The 20248-nt window shown below is 36.4% G+C and overlaps 1 protein-coding gene across 2 annotated transcripts; it reads left to right on the forward strand.

Moving 5' to 3' along the window:
- The first annotated feature begins 10920 nt into the window (after positions 1 to 10920).
- On the forward strand, positions 10921 to 20248 carry cyp19a1a (cytochrome P450, family 19, subfamily A, polypeptide 1a). Of its 2 annotated transcripts, XM_015343030.2 has the most exons (10): positions 10921 to 11160; positions 12635 to 12794; positions 14582 to 14732; positions 15047 to 15201; positions 15766 to 15942; positions 16796 to 16910; positions 18110 to 18221; positions 18364 to 18526; positions 19052 to 19293; positions 19635 to 20248. In XM_015343030.2, the coding sequence occupies exons 2-10, from the start codon at positions 12653 to 12655 to the stop codon at positions 19872 to 19874; spliced, it is 1497 nt and encodes a 498-aa protein (XP_015198516.1). In that variant the 5' UTR covers positions 10921 to 11160; positions 12635 to 12652; the 3' UTR covers positions 19875 to 20248. The 2 variants fall into 2 exon arrangements, with proteins under 2 accessions (XP_015198516.1, XP_015198515.1); XM_015343029.2 differs by lacking the exon at positions 10921 to 11160 and having other exon boundaries at positions 12626 to 12794.

The following is a 20248-nucleotide window of genomic DNA, read 5'->3' on the forward strand; positions in this document are numbered from 1 at the left end:
CTAAATCAATTAGGAACTGTCGTATCTACTTTGAGGCAAATGCCTACTCCATATACTGTATATACTCAGTAGTGTTTGCATTATATGCACAGGATGCTGTTATAAAATTACCTTATTCACAACTGTTTAGGTGATTTATGTCTTAATAAACATATCAGCACTTGTACTTGTATATTAATGTTACAGGTATGGCCCTGAAGCAGAAAGCCTACAGGGAGCCCAGCTGCTGGTCATTTCTAAACTGAAGAAAACAGAGGCTGAACTGGAACAAGCTTTAAATTATATTCTTCCTTTCTAATAAACTGTGTTTATAAAGAGAATATTGATTCAGTGCCAGAATGTGGCATTTCAGGAAACAGCCATTAGAAACAGACAGCAGAAATTTGATTATCATGATGGTGGAAAAACTTGGTTGTATTAGATATTTTCAAAATGAAAATGAATGAGTTTATGGTACCGATGCTGTTCACGGCTGAAGGTCCTGAGTGACTAGTAGAAAGATGTCTGTAATTGTCGAATGGGCACTCTCTGTCGATGTCTCCTGTCTTGTGCTTGATTGTGTTTGTTTATGTGAGAAGTGGGGGTGAAGTGGGCTTGAGGTTGATGATATTCTTTCAGATCTTTTTGCCTTGAGGCTGTAGGTCAAGGGAAGCCAAAGAACAATAATTCAAACAAAAGGAATAAAGCAGGCAGGATGCAATCTGAAATAGCAGCATGTGCTGACTGCGTCCAGTGAGTACCTTTGATATACTTCACACTAGAAATTTAGTTCTTTAATACTGTTTGGGGGTTAATATCCAAAATCACTATGGCCCACACACATCTGATCAAAGCCTCATTCATCCATCCACCCATTTTCCAACCTCTTTATTTGATACAGGGTTACAGGGGAACCCGAACCTATTCTGCGAAGCAGTGTGTGCAAGGCAGGATACACTCTGGACAGGATGCCAGTCACAGACACAGACACAATCACACCAGGGCCACTTTCCCATAAAATACCAGTAATATAAAAATACCAGTATATTTTTTGGACTGTGGAAGGAAACCCACATTAACACAGGGAGAACATACAAACTCCACACAGACAGCACCCCATGAATTGAACCCAGGTCTAGGAGGTAGCAATGCTAACCACTGTGCTACTGTGTCACCCATCAAAACCTTATCCCACCCATTATGTCTTTACAATTTAATTGGTCTACATTTCAATTTTAATTTTAACAGCATGTTAAAAGGCAACCAATTGTCCCCCTGTTCTCTTAAGGGTTACTCTTTTACTGTCCTACAAAGCTGTTCTGGAAAAAATCTCCTAGTTACTCTGTGGTTTCATTTTTTATTATATTTACAGAGAAAAGAAACATCACTTACAAGTACAAATCTATGAAGTTAAGTTAGTTCACCATGTTGAGTAATATTCGTCATCAACAGGCTGTTCGCTGACAAGCAGGTTCACAGGTCTCACTAATATCTGATAGTGTGTTAGTCTGGCGAGTAATAACATAATATTGTTCGATATTATGTATGCATGCTTTTCCCCCAGTTGATTATTTTCCAATGTGAGACTACGTTTGAAGATTTGGAATTGAGTTATTCAGGAGACAAGATCACTGGTTCCGGTAAACTGTGGAAGTATTTATTCTGTTGTAATTGCAGCTCAGTCCTGACTTTTTTACTGCTGCCAAGGCAATTTGTCTTGATGTAGCAAAGTGTCCTTTAGGGGTAACAATTAAGGCACCATACAATCAGAACCAAGTTGAATCTACAGCGCCAGATACTACACTGATAGTAAATCCTTCCCATAGTTCACTTTGACAAAAATAATTACTCTAGTGCTCCATTATACATACTGTACAAACTATTCTTTTGAAAACCTTTAAAATCGACTCGCCAAAAATTATATTCCAACACAATACAACATCCATGCATCCTGAAGTATAACATTATGTTTGATATGTAAATTAGATTTCCAGAAAACTTTCTAGCATATAGGGCTGGGATCCTGAGTTTGTAACAGTGGCATCTTAATAAGAACATCTTCAGTTTGTCACATAGATAATACCACATTATAAGAAGCACCTCGAACTTTACACTGAGAAGCATGTTTTGTTTTAAAAAATATTTGACACAAATTGAGGGGAGCACACAGTGGCATGATGGTTAGCATTCCTACCCTCACAGTGCTGGGGTCATGGGTCCAATTCATTTCTGGGGTGCTGTCTGCATAGAGTTTGTATGTTTTCATGGGTTTTATCTGCGTGCTCCGATTTCCTCCCACAGTCCAAAGACATAGTGGTAGGTAAATTGGTTTCTGGGAAATTCGGCCCTTTTGTGAGTGTGTGCATGTTAGTGTCTGAGTGAGCCCTGCAATGGACTGGAGTCTCACCTGGGATCTACCCTGCCTTGCTCCCATTGCTCTATGGGATAGATTGTGGCTCCCCCACAACTCAGAACTGAATAAAGCATTTAGAAAATGGATGGATGATGCAAACTATGAAATGAAAGCACTGCATACAATCTAAAGTTTTGGTACTCTGTAGTGTTAAAAAGAAGTGTTAAGGAGAAATATGAATTTGGAATCAAAATTTTCATTTTGCAAAGCATGTTAACTAACCTTTAAAATATTCAGCTCTTTAACAATATTATGCACATGCTTGTACATGGAAGTAAAACATTTAAGTGAGCTGTTTAAACAAAAACAGAAATATGAGGCATGAAGTTTCCTTATTTGTCCTGTGACAGGACATTCACAGCAGAAACAGAATCAGTGAGAAAAGAGAAAAAAGACTGTTTAGAACTAAACCCAGCAGAAAACAAATTAACCACTCATTGCAGTTTGAATGGAGTAAAGTAAATGCTGTATCAAATGACAAATGTAAGTGGACTTTTAGTGGTGAGATTCTTACATCAATATTAGCCATGATTAAATGTCCGCTTTGTTCTTTGATTGCTAAACTTGTGGGAAAGCACATGAGGGCAATGAAATTAGGTTGTAACGTTAGTGCGCTAAAGCATTTAGACAAAAATCACTTCCTTTATTCAGAACATACAAAAGCTTTTTGCCTGTTCTGGCATGTAATCTTTGAGTGAAAGCTTTTCCTTCCTGGTCTCACATTTCTTATTAGCCTCATCTTAAAAGACCAAGCAATAACATACCACATTCCTGTTGTCTTCTGGCCTAACCTATCAGTCATTATCAGCAGGATCTGGGTGGGTTTTGGAATACTGAATGTTTTCATCTCAATTCATACCCCTTACCATTTTCCCAACCTTAGTCCTTACCCAAATTTAAATATCCTTTAAATTTGAGACCTAGATAAACAAGTACATAATGTGCCAGTAATGTCACAAGCCTTGTGCTATTTGTTGCAGGTGTCATTGTATGAGTTGTCTATGAGCTGTTATCTTTATATTTGTAGTAAATATGACAATTAAATATTATCATAACAGAGAATGACACTTAAGAAATGTTATAGCAAGCACACTATAGGGCCTCTTTCATGTTAAATAAGCATTCGATTAATTATTGACACCCGAAGAAGGCTCTACAGCCGAAACATTGTGTTTTTTCTCTCTTCTTTTTTTCAGCATGGAATAAACCTATTAATTATTGACTAAGACTAGTTATCACCAGGATACTGACTTTTTAGTTTTTTATGTTTATTTATATATAATAGGTTATGAACTGGAATGGTAGAATCTCACATTTATATTTTTGTTGCACACAAATTTAATAAAATGCCTGTTTTTTTCTAATGAGGCTGTGTTAACATGCCTATTTTACCAGTTTATCTATTTAAAATTTAACCACATAGCAAGCTGAAAAGTATGTTTTTCACCTTTTAAAAAACATGTAACAAGTGTGATGCATTAGGATATACTAATTTAATATTTATAAGAAAAAAACTGCATGATTGATCTTGTTCAAAGTCTGTAAAGACTCTTGCCCCCCATTGTGAGAAAATTAAGTGAGTGGGTCATTTTTCAGATTAGGATTTAATGATTAATACACAGACATATACAAAATAAACAACTAATATTTTAGTAAATTAATTAATAATTAGCATCAATTTTACTAATATGTAATTTGTGTATCTAATGCAATGTGTATAAAGTAACAGCAAATAAAACCATTGACAGTTTTTGCTTAACCTGTTAATTTATGGCCAGCTCAAGAAACTAATTAACAGGTGTACAATCTGGGTTAAACAAGATGATTACCTTTAATATGTGTATTCTTTACTGTATTTTGTGCAAAGCAAATATACAGTTGTCAAATTCCGCCAAGTCTATTTATAAAGAACTAATAAATTGATTTTTTCTAATTGAATGGGTACCCAGAATGGCTTTTCCAAACATTATTCAAACACTTTTCCAGGACATTTAAAAGGGTACGAAATTCACACTACCCTAGATCTACAAGAAAAGACTATTCTAATCTAAAGGAAAGCAATGTCATTCTTGCAAAAGATCTTAACTTTCTCCAACATGCTTTTCACCATTCTGCAAAGGTAATTGCCATCCTCTTTCCATTTCCTGGGAATCAATATTAAGGACCCTGTTCATGAACTATTTTTTACTGAACTAACTGATATACATGAATTACAGTACCAGGCAAACAACAGAAATGAGTAGATTTTCTAGTAGATTTACACTAGTCCTTTGAATTTATTTTGTACCGGACTATTCTCATTTCATTCTGGCAGTGGCAAAACTGTGTGAAAGAGCATTCTACCCACCTACTCTACAAACTGCAGATGGTTCCACAGCTGGCTGTGCTTTCATTTTGACAGCTGCTGACCAAATAGTCTCTAGATTTTGTAGTGGTAGGAAGCAAGTAAAAAAAAAAGCACACAATATACAGAAAATGAAGTCTAGAGTTTTGCCAAGATACAGAAGTGGAAAGTGTAGGTAATAGGATCAAAGGGGACTGTAAAGAATCAACATTGATGGGTGCATTTCAAACCACAGTGAAAATGAAATGTACAAAGTGATGTGTAAAACTTCCAATTTACATCACAAAATAGAAAAGATAAATTTCCAGGTATGCTCAGCACCATATTTTTGTCATATGAACTGAAACGTGGCAACAATACAACTGGTAACGAGAAACAGCCCTATTACATTGTAAACAAGCAGGCTTGTGAATACATCACTTTTAATCCAATAAAAATATTGCTCTCCACTTAGAGACATTTTTTTCCCTACAAATATCTCTTACTTGTTAACTCTGTATGCAGATCATGTTGTAACCAGTGAGCAGGGTGGGCCACTTCACGTCTGAACTCGTGCTCTTATGTATGGACCAGGGGTTTGTGACAACAATGCCGACTGTACAGTACTTTCACATAGTTCAAGATTTTGTGTCCAATTAGAAATTTGTAACATTTTTCTATGCTGTCAGTTTATTTATTTTGTTACCAATATTTAACGGCTGGTCTGAGAATATGGGACTGCAATTTCCCTTTAAAAGGCAACTCTTACTAAAGAATTTTCAATTCTGTATACAGTATATTCCATGACTATTTTGCCAACAATAAAACATTTGTTTGGCTATTTACTGTGTCTCACATGGGAAGATAAAGGCTTTTAACACATTCTCATAAAAGACAGCAAATGTGCCTCTCTGCAAAGTCTCTGTTCTCCCCTCACCATGAAGGGCAGACCATGAATCATAACCATAAGCATCAGTTGGAATTTGCCTCAGATGTGGATGTGTTGTGGGTGCTCACTGCTTTGCACGGCAGGTGAAATTGGAATTTTGTTTTTGCATTTCTTCAAATTGAAACAATTTGGCAAAGAAGCAACATGTGAGGACAGCCACACACATCCTTTCAAAGTCTGAAATTAACTTAAAAAAAGGTTACAAGTGTCTACTGATTATGATTTTACATTTTAGGAAAGTAAAGAAGAATTACAATGAGTCAGACATGTAAGATAATAGATATGAAACAATGCTATTGAGGTACACTTAGAAAAATATAAACTTTGCTGCCAATTGTTTTTATTTTATGAATACAGTAGACTGGTAAAAGTAAATTACATAACTCAGGAATGAGTGTTCAGAGTTCATATGGCAACACAATGGTCTTATTGTGGTTTCTAAGTTTCATTTTGTGGGAACTAGAAGTCTTTACAATATATAATGAATTAAAGATGTCTTCTTTTGTCGAGAGGCCCTTTCTGAGAATACTCATTCCAGAATTCGTCTAAAGATACCAAAATGACTCTGTTCCCTCTTTTCATCTAATCTGCTGTGCCATTTTCACTTTGTCAATGAGTGCCTCTTTTCCTAAAGACTTGTAGACAAAAATAGACATTTCAATTGCCACCCAGTGGATTATAAACTTTAAGAGGACACAAACTCTGGTACATGGATTCTGTATGCTGTCCTTTATACTCTTTATGTTACATAAGACAATTAATTAATTAATGTTTTTCTGTGAGAAAATGGTGTTAATTGAAGTTACTTCCACTGATGATGATGTCTGTAGCTGATGTCATGCTAGTCCTCTGAAAATAATAGTGACAGATATTGCCAGTCTTACTATTGCTAAAAGGTTTTTTTTCTCTAAAACATACCAAAATAAAAGACAAACTTGCTTTGACTCAAGACAAGACACTCTTTCACCAAGTAACAGACTGCTGAGGAGCAATGTTTATTAAGATGCAGGAGCACATTAATCACAAGCTGAGATTTTAGTCACCGGCTCCTTGTGTGGGAACACACTGAGAGTGAGCCATTGCTGGAGCATACCAGCAAGCACTGACTGGCTGCTAATTCATGCCAAAGAATTTGTGCGCTTGAAATCATACAGACGCCATTATGTTAGTTGCTGTTCAATACAAAGATACCCAATTGAGTGCTACAAATTCTTTTGTCAGGAATGTAGGCGTTAAGTGAATTCACAAAGTTATTCATATTGTTTAAATAATGCACAGATATTCTTCTTATACAAAAGGCTACTGTAAATAATAATAATAATAACAACATTAACATAGTCCATCAAGAGTCTTGTATCCCTAATTAAAGAGTTAATATACAGCAGATATGACAGAATAGACAAATGCAATCAAATACTATAAGATAATTGGTGGTTCAGTTGATGGTTCTTGGTGGAAAGTACTCAGCCACATTATAGCCCTTGTAAGCTAAATTAAATTTTCATTTTACTTGTACTCTTTAACAAAATGTATGGCACGTATTGGCAGTTACAGACAGCACAGACAAACAGAATGAAATGAGCTATCCAATTATATGGTACCCAATTATTAGCCACAGGGGATTACTGGTTATGGCTCTAAACAACTGGATGGTTGCTGGCTCAAATCCTAGATGGGGCACTAGGTGTTGTGTATTTGTCAAATTACTCCAAATGGATACTCAGTAGTTTGGTCAGACACAAATTAATATGACAAGGCAATTGAGATTATAGGGATGGCTTGTTTAATATTTATTTGGTATAAGTCATAAGGCTGAGGTATCACCTGACTGTAATGTCAAAACTGACTGGACACTCCCCAACTTCCTGAGGAATGAGTCAGGGAGCTGCTGTAAGGATGAAGATGGGTTGAAAGGGGTGAATGTGGACTAGGTTCTAGCTTGTCCTTCTCCCAAACTTTCTCTTAAAATCTCTATTAAACAGAAGTAATTTTGGATGAAAGGAAAAATATCATATTGTTCCTGTTCTAGAAATTCAGGACCTCGATCATGTAGAATTACACCACCATATACACACAAACTAATAGACCTGAGCTGGAGGCTAGCTAGCCGTTCATGATATTTTACTCAAAACACCAGGCCAGAGAGAATAAGAGATTATTTAATGAAGCTGTTACTTACAGTACTGTATGTATATTTCACCACACAGAAAGCTTCTCAAAACGTAAACAATCCACTTAACTGGTGGTTTCATGCAATACATTATAACAGGGTTCATTAATCAGCTCTGCCATCTACTGGCATGATCTGCAACAGGTTGCAATTAGAGAGCTGCCAGAGACAAGGACAGGATCTAGACACAGTAAGAAGCATTTTTTATTGGCAAGACCACACAGCTGAAGTGGGGCCCTGGGGTCGGTCCCAGATTTGGCTTGCTATCTGTGTGGAGTTTGTCTGTTCCCCCCATGTCTGCAGGGGTTTCCTCAGGGTGCTCCAGTTCCCTTACAGGGTCAAAAGACTTACTGCTACAGTAGGTCAACTGGCTTCTGAGAAAATGGGCAAAAATGGATGTGTTTGCATGTCTGCCTGTACAGTATGTGTGCCCTGCAATGGACTGGTATCCTGTCCAGGGGGTGCCCCACCTTATGATTTTTGCTTGTTGGCATAGCCTCCTCCAGAACCCTGAATTAGATGAAGCAGTTAGAAAATGGATGAATGTTCGAAAAAAGGAAAAAATAGGACCCCACTATATTGTAAATAGGAATGTACTTTGCACAAATATATGGTATTAATGTGCTCAATATATGTATTAAACATATAAAAAGCAGGAAATGCATATTAATGAAATGCTTATTTCCTTGTGGTGCATCTCTTTCCCATCTGTTTGTATTTATGGAGAGAAAAGGAAGATTCATTTTGTTGCATTTAGCTAGGATTCACTTAAATTGAGGACCTTCATTTCAGTGCCATCAAGAAGTTTTCAAATGATTCCTGTCCCAGTGCTGTGAAGAGCAGTTCTAACCACTGCACCACCATGTCCCCATATATTTTACTGTGATATACATAGAGTAAAGAACACCAATACGTGTTGTATTTCTAGAAATCTTGGACAGATTGCGGTTTTACACTATGTATTTTTCAAGCTTTTTAACCAACAATTTGATTTACAACAATATTGGAGTTAAACTTACTAATGTTAGACCCAAGTGTACACTTAATACATGAGCAGTACTGTTCAGAATAAATTACAAATGATCCAGTTCTTTAACCCATGATGCTGTCTTTTCAATCTAAACTAAACAATATATTTCATGTGTTTGAATTTGAAGGAGAATTATATCTCTTATTGTCCATCTTTTCACAGCAGGCTTAATAGGTATTTGGGGAATATATTACATACATGAAATAACATGATATGGTTTTACTGTCTTACCAAATAAAATGGGATTTGAAGTTTTTGTATAAGCTGTCTGCTAGAAAACATGTACACTATAGTTATTGCAATCAAGGCTAAATAACCTTTGAACAGGAGGCAGTTTTGTGTAATGGCTGTGTAAGAAAAATACTAAGGTGCACATTAGCATCAGCTGCATCATGTTCATAACTCAAGCAAGCAGGCTTAGTATTCAGAGAGACTAGCAGGCCTGTTTCCTTGGCTACAACAAAACACTCTGTGGACTACAACAGTTGTCTCAGATTCTTTTGTTTGTTTCCACAAAAACCTGGACCAGCGTTAAGCCAAAACCTTCTTTAGCTGTGCGCCAGCTACTCAAAGCAGTATGACCTTAAGCACCAACTCATTATACCGTACAATATTTACCAGTTAACTAGGCCTTTATCTGGCTTTTGTCAGCAAGAAATATATGTTCTTAAACAACTGCTCCAGATCGGCCCGTCTGAGCACCTAAATTAGATCACGCCTCACTTAGCAAATACATGTTCAATTAAATGCTGCCTTTGAAAGTGTAGAGCTTAAGAATAACCTACCACAGTAAAATGTCACAATTTAGCACAACAACTAAGGGGGAGTGAAGGGAATGGGGTTTAGGGCTAGAAAATTGTACTATAGACAAAATCTAAACTTTCTGCTGACATTCATCGCCATGGATTGCTTTGTTTGTATTCAGGATGACTCAAGCTACAACAGTGTGTATGCATTTACCAGAATCGCCAATTGTACCGGTATCAGAGTAAAGCCATGTTCTGTTTTTCTGTCCTCAAAGATGCAATCTCATTCATTAATTCACAATGGAACAAGTAATAGGTTTATTCCATGCTGTTTTGGCTGTGTTTCAGGCACACCTGAAGAAGGCTTCACAGCCCAAACGTTGTGTTTTCTCTCCTCTCTTTTCAGCATGGAATAAACCTACAGTATTACTTGTTCCTTTGCAGACTACGCATGCTGACGCAGCTATCCACCTGAATTAATTCACAATTACATTAAAGGGTTTTTAAAATCAGCCTTACAACTGGTGTCAGATCGTCACTCCAGTATTGACAAGCCCCTATATATACAGAATCATGACATACAGTTTTGGAACATCTACAAAGAGCTAGGGTCAATTTGCAAGATCTTATGTATAATCAATGCATCACTTATAGTGTATATAAATTCCATCATACTGCAAAACATTCAAGTAATGAAGCTTTGTGGACCACACTTATGTATGATCCCATAAAAGACCACTTGAAAAGTAGCACTTTGAAAGCTTTGGGAATACACTTTTTCCCCCTATTTCATTGTGTCTTTCTTTTAAAATAGATTTTCTTTTGATTTATCTGTGGAATGAGGAACAATATTATACACCTTACTCTTCTCTTCCTTTTTCTCTTCCTTTTTATTTTAGGGTGGGTGATGTAAAAATGGTTGAGAGTGATTTCAGCAAGCAGGAGCCCTTTATTTTTTCTACCATAAACTAGTGTAAAGAATCTACATGGTGAAAAGCAGTTCCATATTGAGCACACTTTTTGTTGAGTAGACTACATTTTTACTTAATGGTCTGAGAACTTTCATACATTCATGTGCCATAGTTCACTCAGGATTTGCTGGATAAAACTGACCTGAATTGTTTCTCCACCTTTCTTTATTGGATTGGCTTGTTTTTTTTATACAAATCCAGCAGTGAGGTACGCCCATCACTAAAAATTAAGAAACAGCATTCATCCTTCTGAAATCTAATTTCTAAACTCTTTTCTAGAAAGCTGTTTTTTTGTCCTACTTGGTTCTGCATCACTGCATCATTGTTCAATCTGAAGAGGCTTTGGTGCAAAATTTGGGAGATTTCTACTGGTAATGGCACTTGTACCCAAAATCTACAGCTGTATCTAGGCAACGAGTAAATTAGCAGCTATACACCGTGTAATAAAAGAAAGAAGAAAAGGGATTTAAAAAAAGAAAATGGTCATTGATAAGGAAAAGAACTGAAGAGATATAAATACCTGCTGCAAAACAGTCAAAGATATTCTCTATTTGAACAGCCACCTGACACCAAGAGACGGTATGTACTTTTCAACTCTTTAATCTAAATTAAATTATAAGTGTTTATGTCTGCCTTATTTACAGTGGATATTAGAAAATTTCTAATTTCTAAAGTATATTTTAGGGATTATTAATGGAAATAATTAAATAAAATATTTTTTAAGTTTACTTTTCCTGAAGGTGGGGTTATCTTTAAGACAAACTTTGTGTCAAAGTAAATATTGTCATGTCTTACTGAACAAAATTAGTTTAGAAAGCTGGCAAAATATTTCTAAGGAATCAATCCAAATACTGGATGCAGATGAATCCTTATAGAATTTATTTGATATTGACAATTCAAAAGATTACAGATTTGTATTTAATTAGACATCTTTTTAATGATATTAAACTGCAGTTTCATATGAATTTATTTGAAAATAAACTAGGACATAATTATTGTATTTTTGACAGAAATGGTGCTAAACAAGAGAAGGAAATTAAAAGTGAATTAACACATTCCAGCAACATGTGGTTGATATATCTAAACAAGTATCAGCAGGTTTCTTGTGTTTTTTCCAACATGGATTCAACAGCCATTAGGTGACATTGAATACTTGAACCTCTTTTTCCATAATTCAGATGATCAGATTCTGGGAGTCATGTGCTTTTACACGTTTTTTTATGATGTTTTAGAGAGGTTTTAAATGTGGAGCATTTCCTTCACTGCTAAACAGTGCTTAAACAAGCTCTTCTCTACTTTGAACATGCTGTTTTATCAATAATATTCCTTTCCATCTCCTGACAAAGACCTAACCTGAAGGATAAAATTAAAAGATGTCCAAAACAAAACATATATATACTGAACATAACAACATTTGCAGAATAATTCGAACCATTGCTTTAGTCAACAATGGAGTCAGAAAGTGTATTCTTATATTGTGAAGGAAAATCTCCCAGACTATTAAGGCAGCCTCTTGACGGAAGAAAAAACTGAACAGGTGTGTCAAAGCTGACAAGGAAGCTTAATCATAGGGAATGGGTGTTCTAACCCTGATAATTCAGTAAATTATAAGAAAATTAAGTTTAGTCTCCACCGAAAAGTGAATACTGGAAACCATCGCTCAAACAGCTGTAACAACGACACGTTAGGAATCAGATTCAAAAGCTTTCATGTCTGTATGTTTTGGTTGTACATTTAACATTGTGTACCAACTCGACGTCACTATTTGATCTTCAAGGACAAAGATGAAAAAAGAACAGTGTTGTGGGTAAGTCAACGGCACTTAATACCAAGGTTACTCCAGGATTGTTTTTAGAAATAGAAATAAACTATCTTTTTTATTTTGACTTTTAAATCACCCTGACCTGTCTAATAACCAATTCTGTTAGTATATAAGGAAAGCCGGCTACAGAGGTGCTGAACTCAGGCTACAGATTGACATATTAATTCTTGGCGAAAGCAGTGTTGGTGTGGCAGCACATCTTTCTCATACATTAATTGGAACATGAAACAGGTACCCTTGGATAACGTGATGGTGAAGATGCAGAATCCAGTCTCACACAACATCACTGATGTAACTCCGGAGATGATGTCTGGGGCCACAGCCATCCTTCTGCCTCTGCTTGGTCTGCTTGTGGTGGCATTGAACTGCAGAGCCAAACAGTCCATACCAGGTGAATAGCTTTTCATGCATACAGCAGAAACCGTTTGTGAGCTCTTCACTTGTGTAACAGCTATACTTAACGATGGATGATACTTTATGCTAAAATCTATGCTGTTGTAAGCAAAGAATATGCAACTTAGACTGACATGAAAACAGTTAACGCTGGTGTAAAATAAAACATAACAACGTATACTTTTCCAATAACCATATTTTCTTAAAATACACAGATTTTAATTTATTTAGCACGTAAACTAACGCTCAAATAACCTCGTTTTTGCAGAATGCCCACGTCCTATTTCACTTGTCTAGCAGAGAGACGGTAGCTTGCAAAACATCTGCAGCTCTCGCTTTTGATATGAATTTTGGTTTAAAAGGAAGTTTCGTGATTAGAACAGCTACAAAAAACTGAAACAATGATTATCATCATAATTATAATTAAAAACATATATGTTGTAGTATATCAAATCAGTTACGGTGACAATTTCTATGAAGGGGCAATCGGTGAAGCGGCATTCGGCAGAAAAACTTCTATCAACATAGTGCAGAAGAGATTATACTGTATACTGTTGCTGAGGTGACCACAATTCCGTGTTAAACTTAAATTGATTGAGACACCTTCAGTTCGATGACTCTTTCCGGATTTTGAGAAAAGGTTGAAAACACGTGTATAAAATATTATTTTTTATCTTATCTTCTGTTCACAAATTCGTCCTGGCTGTGCATTGATATCGAGGTAATTGTGTGCTGCTGCACCATCTTGCGGTGCAACAGCACTGAGTAGGTAAGAGGCATGTATTTTTCATTATAAAAACAGTATTTAGTGCAGACCTGTATTAAGAAGCCCAAAATTAGAATATAGTGTACCATTTGCAAAAGAACGGCTTAAAACCTATTATCTTTAAAATAAAAATGTAAGACTGCTTGACAACATAACAAGGTAATGTGAAATGTTCAAATGACTGCTCACTACCGACCTTGACAATTGAAATGTCTTTTGTAACTGGTATTTTAATTGTATGGTTTAGAGATATATAAACTACACCTACTTGCTTTCCACGTGATATAACGGTTATAAATGCAAAACTATATAATTGAATTTGAAAAAAAAACAATCAAAACCACTCAATGCATTTTAATGCTCCCAAAACTAATTGTTTCAAACAGTATTTCTAACAAGGATCAGATCACTTCCCAATGGCAGAAGCCTAACATATAAAAATAACACATTATCACTGGGCCACCGCAGTTTTACACCCTCAGTCAAGAAAGCAAATAATAATACTGGAATCTAAAATTCTGAAAGCTTAAGTGTAAAATTAACAATGAAAAATTATTTCGGACGCTTGCAAAAGTAGCAATCATCGTTTTGAAGCCGGAGAAGATAATGTATTTATGTATTTGGTCCAGTAGCTTAATTAAACAGCATCACTCCAGTATTACTGAGGCTATAGAAAAAATGGTTTAGAAATGCTTTGGGATTTTACTCTTGCAATTGCATTAATGCCCATACAATGTAATACGTATGAAAAGTTTAGTGGTGTACATAAAAAATGGCCGAAAATGTACATGTAGGCAAGACAAAAACATGCAATTTTAAAGATGTAATAATCATATTATTAACATCGTGTTACTGTATAAGTACTGTAATATTTTTTATCCCTACAGTGGATCCATTCTTATTTCCCATTCTTGCGTCTGCTCACCCTTCCTACACAGCAATTACACAATAAAGCTTTCGGTAGGTTTCCTTGGGAATCGGCCCCACTGTAAGCATCTGTTTTCTGTTGTTAATGGTAGGTCCTTCATTCTGTTTTGGAATTGGGCCCATCGCTTCTTACGCCCGGTTTCTGTGGCTGGGAATAGGGACGGCGTCCAATTACTTCAATGAGAAATACGGAGACATTGCGAGGGTCTGGATCAACGGAGAGGAAACACTTATCCTCAGCGGGTGGGTACGGAAAGCCTACCGGTCTAAGGTGCGGTCCCACAATGCACCTTGTTCCTCGGTTACATCGACTGGTCTGCAAAGTTCAAAAGTTCAAAACACTAAAGAGTATCCATGTCGACATAATAATAATAATAATAATAATAATAATAATAATAATGTAATTGTTCATTGAACGTAGTGAATGTCAATGTTGTTGATTAGTTAATCGTTCGTTTTAAAGCCTTCAAGTGCCTTGGGTGGAGAAAAATAAACTGCATTCAATTTATGCTGTTATTTTAAATTTAATAATAAATCACTATATGTAAATATTGCAGATCTTCGGCTGTCTACCATGTGCTGAAACACGGACAGTACAGCTCACGGTTTGGGAGTAAGAAGGGACTTCAATGTATTGGGATGTACGGAAAAGGCATAATTTTTAACTCTAATGTTTCTCTTTGGAAAACAGTCCGCACTTACTTTGCCAAAGGTAGGTCAACAGATGCCTTTTCTAATGCCACACACACTTTTACTGCCGACAGTACCTGCTCTACTAACAATAACCATTAATTATAACTGAATGTTAAGTTATTTGAACTGGACAAATTAAGATAAAATAAACTATTATTGTTGTTGTTGTTGTTGTTGTTGTTGTTGTTGTTGTTGTTGTTGTTTCACCAACATAAATTAGATGTAGATGCTCATGTTTCATTCCACCGTGTACCATGTTTTTAAGTTATTGCATTATATTGAATTATTGTCTTAACCCTTTTTATTGTTTGACCCATTATACAGTATACAGGTAATTGCACTTCAGATCGTGTCTGTGCACTCTGCTATAGATTAAATTAACTGGCCATAAATAATGGATAGATGAATAAAATTGTGAGCGGTCTTCTGTCCCGACTCAAATAACGCGATTCCCACGACACACATTTTATCCTCTGTAGAGATGTGTCTGCAGTTTAAGAATTTTGTCGGGATTTGTGCGCGAGCAGCGCTTGAGATTTATCCGACCAATTAGTTTTTCTGTTCTTGTCTCACCTTTCCCCAGCCCTTACAGGTCCGTCACTTCAGCAGACTGTGGCGATCTGTGCCGTGTCCACTAACAAGCACCTCGACTGCCTACACACTGTCAGCAACCCCGAGGGACAGGTTAACGTGCTTCACTTCTTGAGGTGCACCATAATGGACATCAACAACAAGCTGTTTCTCCGAGTTCCCCTGGACGGTCGGTGGCTTTATTCCGTTTTTCATCGATTTTAGTTTTCTGTCTAACCTGTAGCATCTCCTTCAAGGCCTTCAGAGTGCTCAACTTGCACGTTTAATTAGAAAGGGGGTGGTCTCACCTTGTGAGGCAATACTGATAACAACAAGTAGCAACAAATATAATTATGGGTTTTAATTCTTTGTTTTAAGTAGATTTATTCTCAGTTTGAGCAGGGAGCTCAGATCTTAAAACAGTCCACCTCTTTTTATACACCTGAATGTTCCAAAAACTTTGTAAGTTAACAAATGAAAACGGAAGTGATACTCTGAAAAATGTCATGGATCAGAACCTGTAGGTTGTAAAAAACCCAACAGATGAAAGATATTTGAAGCTAAACCATCCTTGGAATTTATTCAGGACTAGAAGGTGAAATATACTATTTTCCATGATGAATGGATGTATTTTTTCTAGTTTCCTCACCAATGATTTGTTACTCTTTTGTGCTCTGGAAGTTTAAGATTTCTTACTGTTCTCTTAGGCTTATTCAACTTTTTTTTTAAATTATAACTTTATGGGAAACAGAGGGAAAAAATCAAACTTCCCACTTTAACATCAGTCAAGGTAATACTAGTGAAGGTGAATCCTTCAGGGGCATATCCACTCATTGAAAATAAAAACTATTATTTCATAAAATGTTTGACAAAATTCATTGACAGAAGACAGATAGATGTAGTACTTGTTTTATTATAGTATGACATGCTCCTTAATTGTATTTATTTGGAATAAATGTAATTATTAAATGTAGTAATAATATTTATATAATATTTTAAGTATGCTGTTTTCCTCCATTTGATTAATCTGTCTCCAATTTCAGAAGAGGACCTTGTGCATAAAACGCAGAGGTATTTTGACTCCTGGCAAGCGCTTCTGATCAAGCCAGACATTTTCTTTAAATTCAAGTGGTTGTATGAAAAACACAGCAAAGCAGCGTAAGTACTGGAAATTACAACTAACACTGTACTAAGTTGACGTATTATTAATATAGTATACTGTCATTTTGCAGTTCCTAAAATAAAGTATCACAATTTCAAAGGTAACTCTTAAGTTACATAAGCAGTAAAATAAGCAGTTATTTTATGAAAACAGGGATTATTTAGGATTTATTAATCTTGCCAAGATTACAAATGAGAAGAGGCCATTCATCCATTCATTCTATGTTTGGTAGTACTGTACAATAGCTAATTGACCTGAATGTCTATTCCAGACCTTTCTTGACGGAAGCCAGGATATCCTTCAATGACATGACAGGGTTCCAAAGCCATTCAGAAGCTCCTTAAAAAGGATTGCTATACAGTTATCTATTTTCCATTTTTATACATGCAGTAAAGATGGGCTGACTGGAGCAACAGTAGCTGGATTAAGTACCTTGTTCAAGTGTACAACAGAAGTGTCTCCTTTGGGATACATCATAACTTAATGATATAAGAACTATTGTAACATGACATTTTAGGAAAATAGTTCAAGTAGGTAGCTGCATCAGCATGCACAGGATGCAAAGGAACATGTAAAGGTTTATTCCATGTTGAAAAGAGAAGAAAGGAAACACAACGTTTCGGGTGTGGAGCATTCTTCACACTCGAAGAAGGCTCCACGGCCAAAACGTTGTGTTTCCTTTCTTCTCTTTCCAGCATGGAATAAACCTTTACATGTTCCATTTTAGGAAAATATGCTGCAGGTAAAAGTAACAATTTCTTTATTAACAGAAGACAGCTAGATATAGTACTACAGTATATGGCAAGACCTCAGATCTCTTCTGACAGTCCCTCACAGCACTGCTACTGCATCTGTGCTTTTGTGTCAACACTTGCTCTGGATTTTGCTCACTGGGGACACCTGCAGTGATCAGAGTCTTTACAGTTTCTTTGTTCAGTGTTACAATGTGTCAGATTTTAAATCAGCTGATACTCAAGACATCACAATTCTGCTGGTTTTCCATTTTTTATCAGCTTAAAAAAGTTTCAGGAAAATGGTAAACCTGATCTAATTTAAGTCCTTTATCTCAGTTATTGATGTGTCTGAAAGAGGCACCCACTGCACTGAGGTCTTTAAGGGTCAGAGATGAGGAGCTTAGCCATGTACAGTTCTCATTATTCTGAACAGGTAAATGATACAGTGCTTTCCTTTGCAGACAGGAGTTACCAGAAGCCATTGAGAGGCTTGTTGAGAAAAAGAGGAAATTGCTGCTGGAAACTGAGAAACTGGATGAAATTGACTTCACGTCAGAGTTAATATTTGCCGAGGTCAGTATCTGCTAATGGCACACACTCCCACTTCACTTTTGGAAATGAAATCTATGTGTTGATGTTACATGGATTTGTTGCACTGCCTGGATTGTGAAAGAACTTGCTCATCAGTGAGTCTTGCTGGCTTGGGCTGTTCCAGAATCATGGAGATCTGTCTTCAGGCAATGTGAACCAGTGTGTGCTGGAGATGCTGATAGCAGCACCTGACACAATGTCTGTCAGCCTGTATTTTATGTTGATGCTCCTCAAACAACACCCGGATGTGGAACAGAAGCTGCTTGAGGAAATTGACACTCTAATAGGTGAGTGTCACCTGCTGAGGCTCAGCTGTAAAACACTGATAGTGTAAGTGCATCAGCAGATAAGACAGCTTGAAATGTCTGTGATTATAAAAAAGGGTGAAAGCACACACTTGAAGTTAATTTGCCATCATTTATTTTTGCTTAAATGGCAAGAGATACAGCAATCCCACTTTACCAAAGACATAGATAAAGAAACTGACAAGCTGAGTTCAAGCCTATAATTATTTCAAATTTGATTCGGGCTACTGACTGCAGATTAAATGAAACTGACAATCACTGAGCCAGGGTTTTTGAGAGGAGGCTAAGATTTAATGCTATAAACCAGCTCTCTCTTTTATTCATTCTTCAGAATCATTCAGCTAGTCTAAACCACTTATTAAGACAGGTTTTATCATTTTTGCAGTTTCTTAATCTATAATTGCAGGGAGATACTATATACTGTATTTCTGTACATCTATATACTACTTTTATAACATATATGATCTATAAATATGAAGCCTTGAAGTGATGTATGTTTTCTTCTAGGAGATAAGGATTTGCAAAATGGTGACTTGCAAAATTTGAAAGTCCTTGAGAATTTTATCTATGAGTGTTTGAGATTCCACCCCGTTGTCGACTTCACAATGCGGAGAGCATTAGAGGATGATGTCATCGAGGGATACAGAGTGAAAAGGGGGACAAACATCATCCTAAACATGGGGCGCATGCACCGGCAGGAGTTCTTTCCCAAGCCAAACGAGTTCAGCCTGGAAAACTTTGAGAACAATGTAAGATAGAATTTTGGAAGTCTTGCCAACACTTTTTGCCTTTCCATAATGCAGCCGAAGAATGCTATATTGGATTCTTTTTAGAGTTTCTAGAAGAAATAAAATACAATTCCCAATGAAAGTGGTGAGCTTTGTATTTTAGAAACAGAAATAAAGGAATTATCAATAACAAATTCTACAAGATATCATTCACTCAGTTTGAATCTCCAAGTCCACATTAATTTGGTTTAATTGTTTTTACTATACATTTCTTGTGGCATAAGTGTGTGTGAATCAAAGTCTGTTGGCTAAATCCTTCCATGGATGTGGTGAAGCAATCATTTATTTATTGTTCACTACAGGTGCCCAGCCGTTTTTTCCAGCCTTTCGGCTCTGGGCCCAGATCTTGTGTTGGGAAACACATCGCCATGGTGATGATGAAGGCCATCCTAGTGACCCTGCTGAAGAGATACACAGTGAGTCCGCAGAATGGGTGCAGCTTAAGCAGTATCAAACACACTAACAACCTCTCTCAGCAACCGGTAGAGGACAGGAACACTCTGGACATGATCTTCATTCCCAGACAGAAATCACACCATTAGGATATCAAGGTTGGGAAGGAAAAAAGACATTACTTATTATTTTCTATGTGTGTATTGTAGGGTTACTTCTGGTGGACAGGTATCTGGTTTTCTTCCCAGGTATTTTAGAAAATGTGTTTTACTGCATTAACTTAATATGTACATGTATGTCCTTTAAAAAAACAGCAGCATGATAGGCTTTATGCTTTCTGTGTCAGTGAAAGTATTCTAAGTAGAGGAAAATATATTACGTTTGTACACATGAACCTTTCAGCATTCTGCTTGTGTTTGGGTGCTGTTTAGTTCACAAACAATTTCCTGTAAAGCAACTGTACCATCTTGCAATAATGCATTGTGAATGAATATTATTCAATAATAAAACTGATATACTCTCA

The sequence above is a fragment of the Lepisosteus oculatus genome, chromosome 5 (genome assembly GCF_040954835.1).
Source record: "Lepisosteus oculatus isolate fLepOcu1 chromosome 5, fLepOcu1.hap2, whole genome shotgun sequence".
In the NCBI taxonomy this organism is placed as follows: Eukaryota; Metazoa; Chordata; class Actinopteri; order Semionotiformes; family Lepisosteidae; genus Lepisosteus; species Lepisosteus oculatus.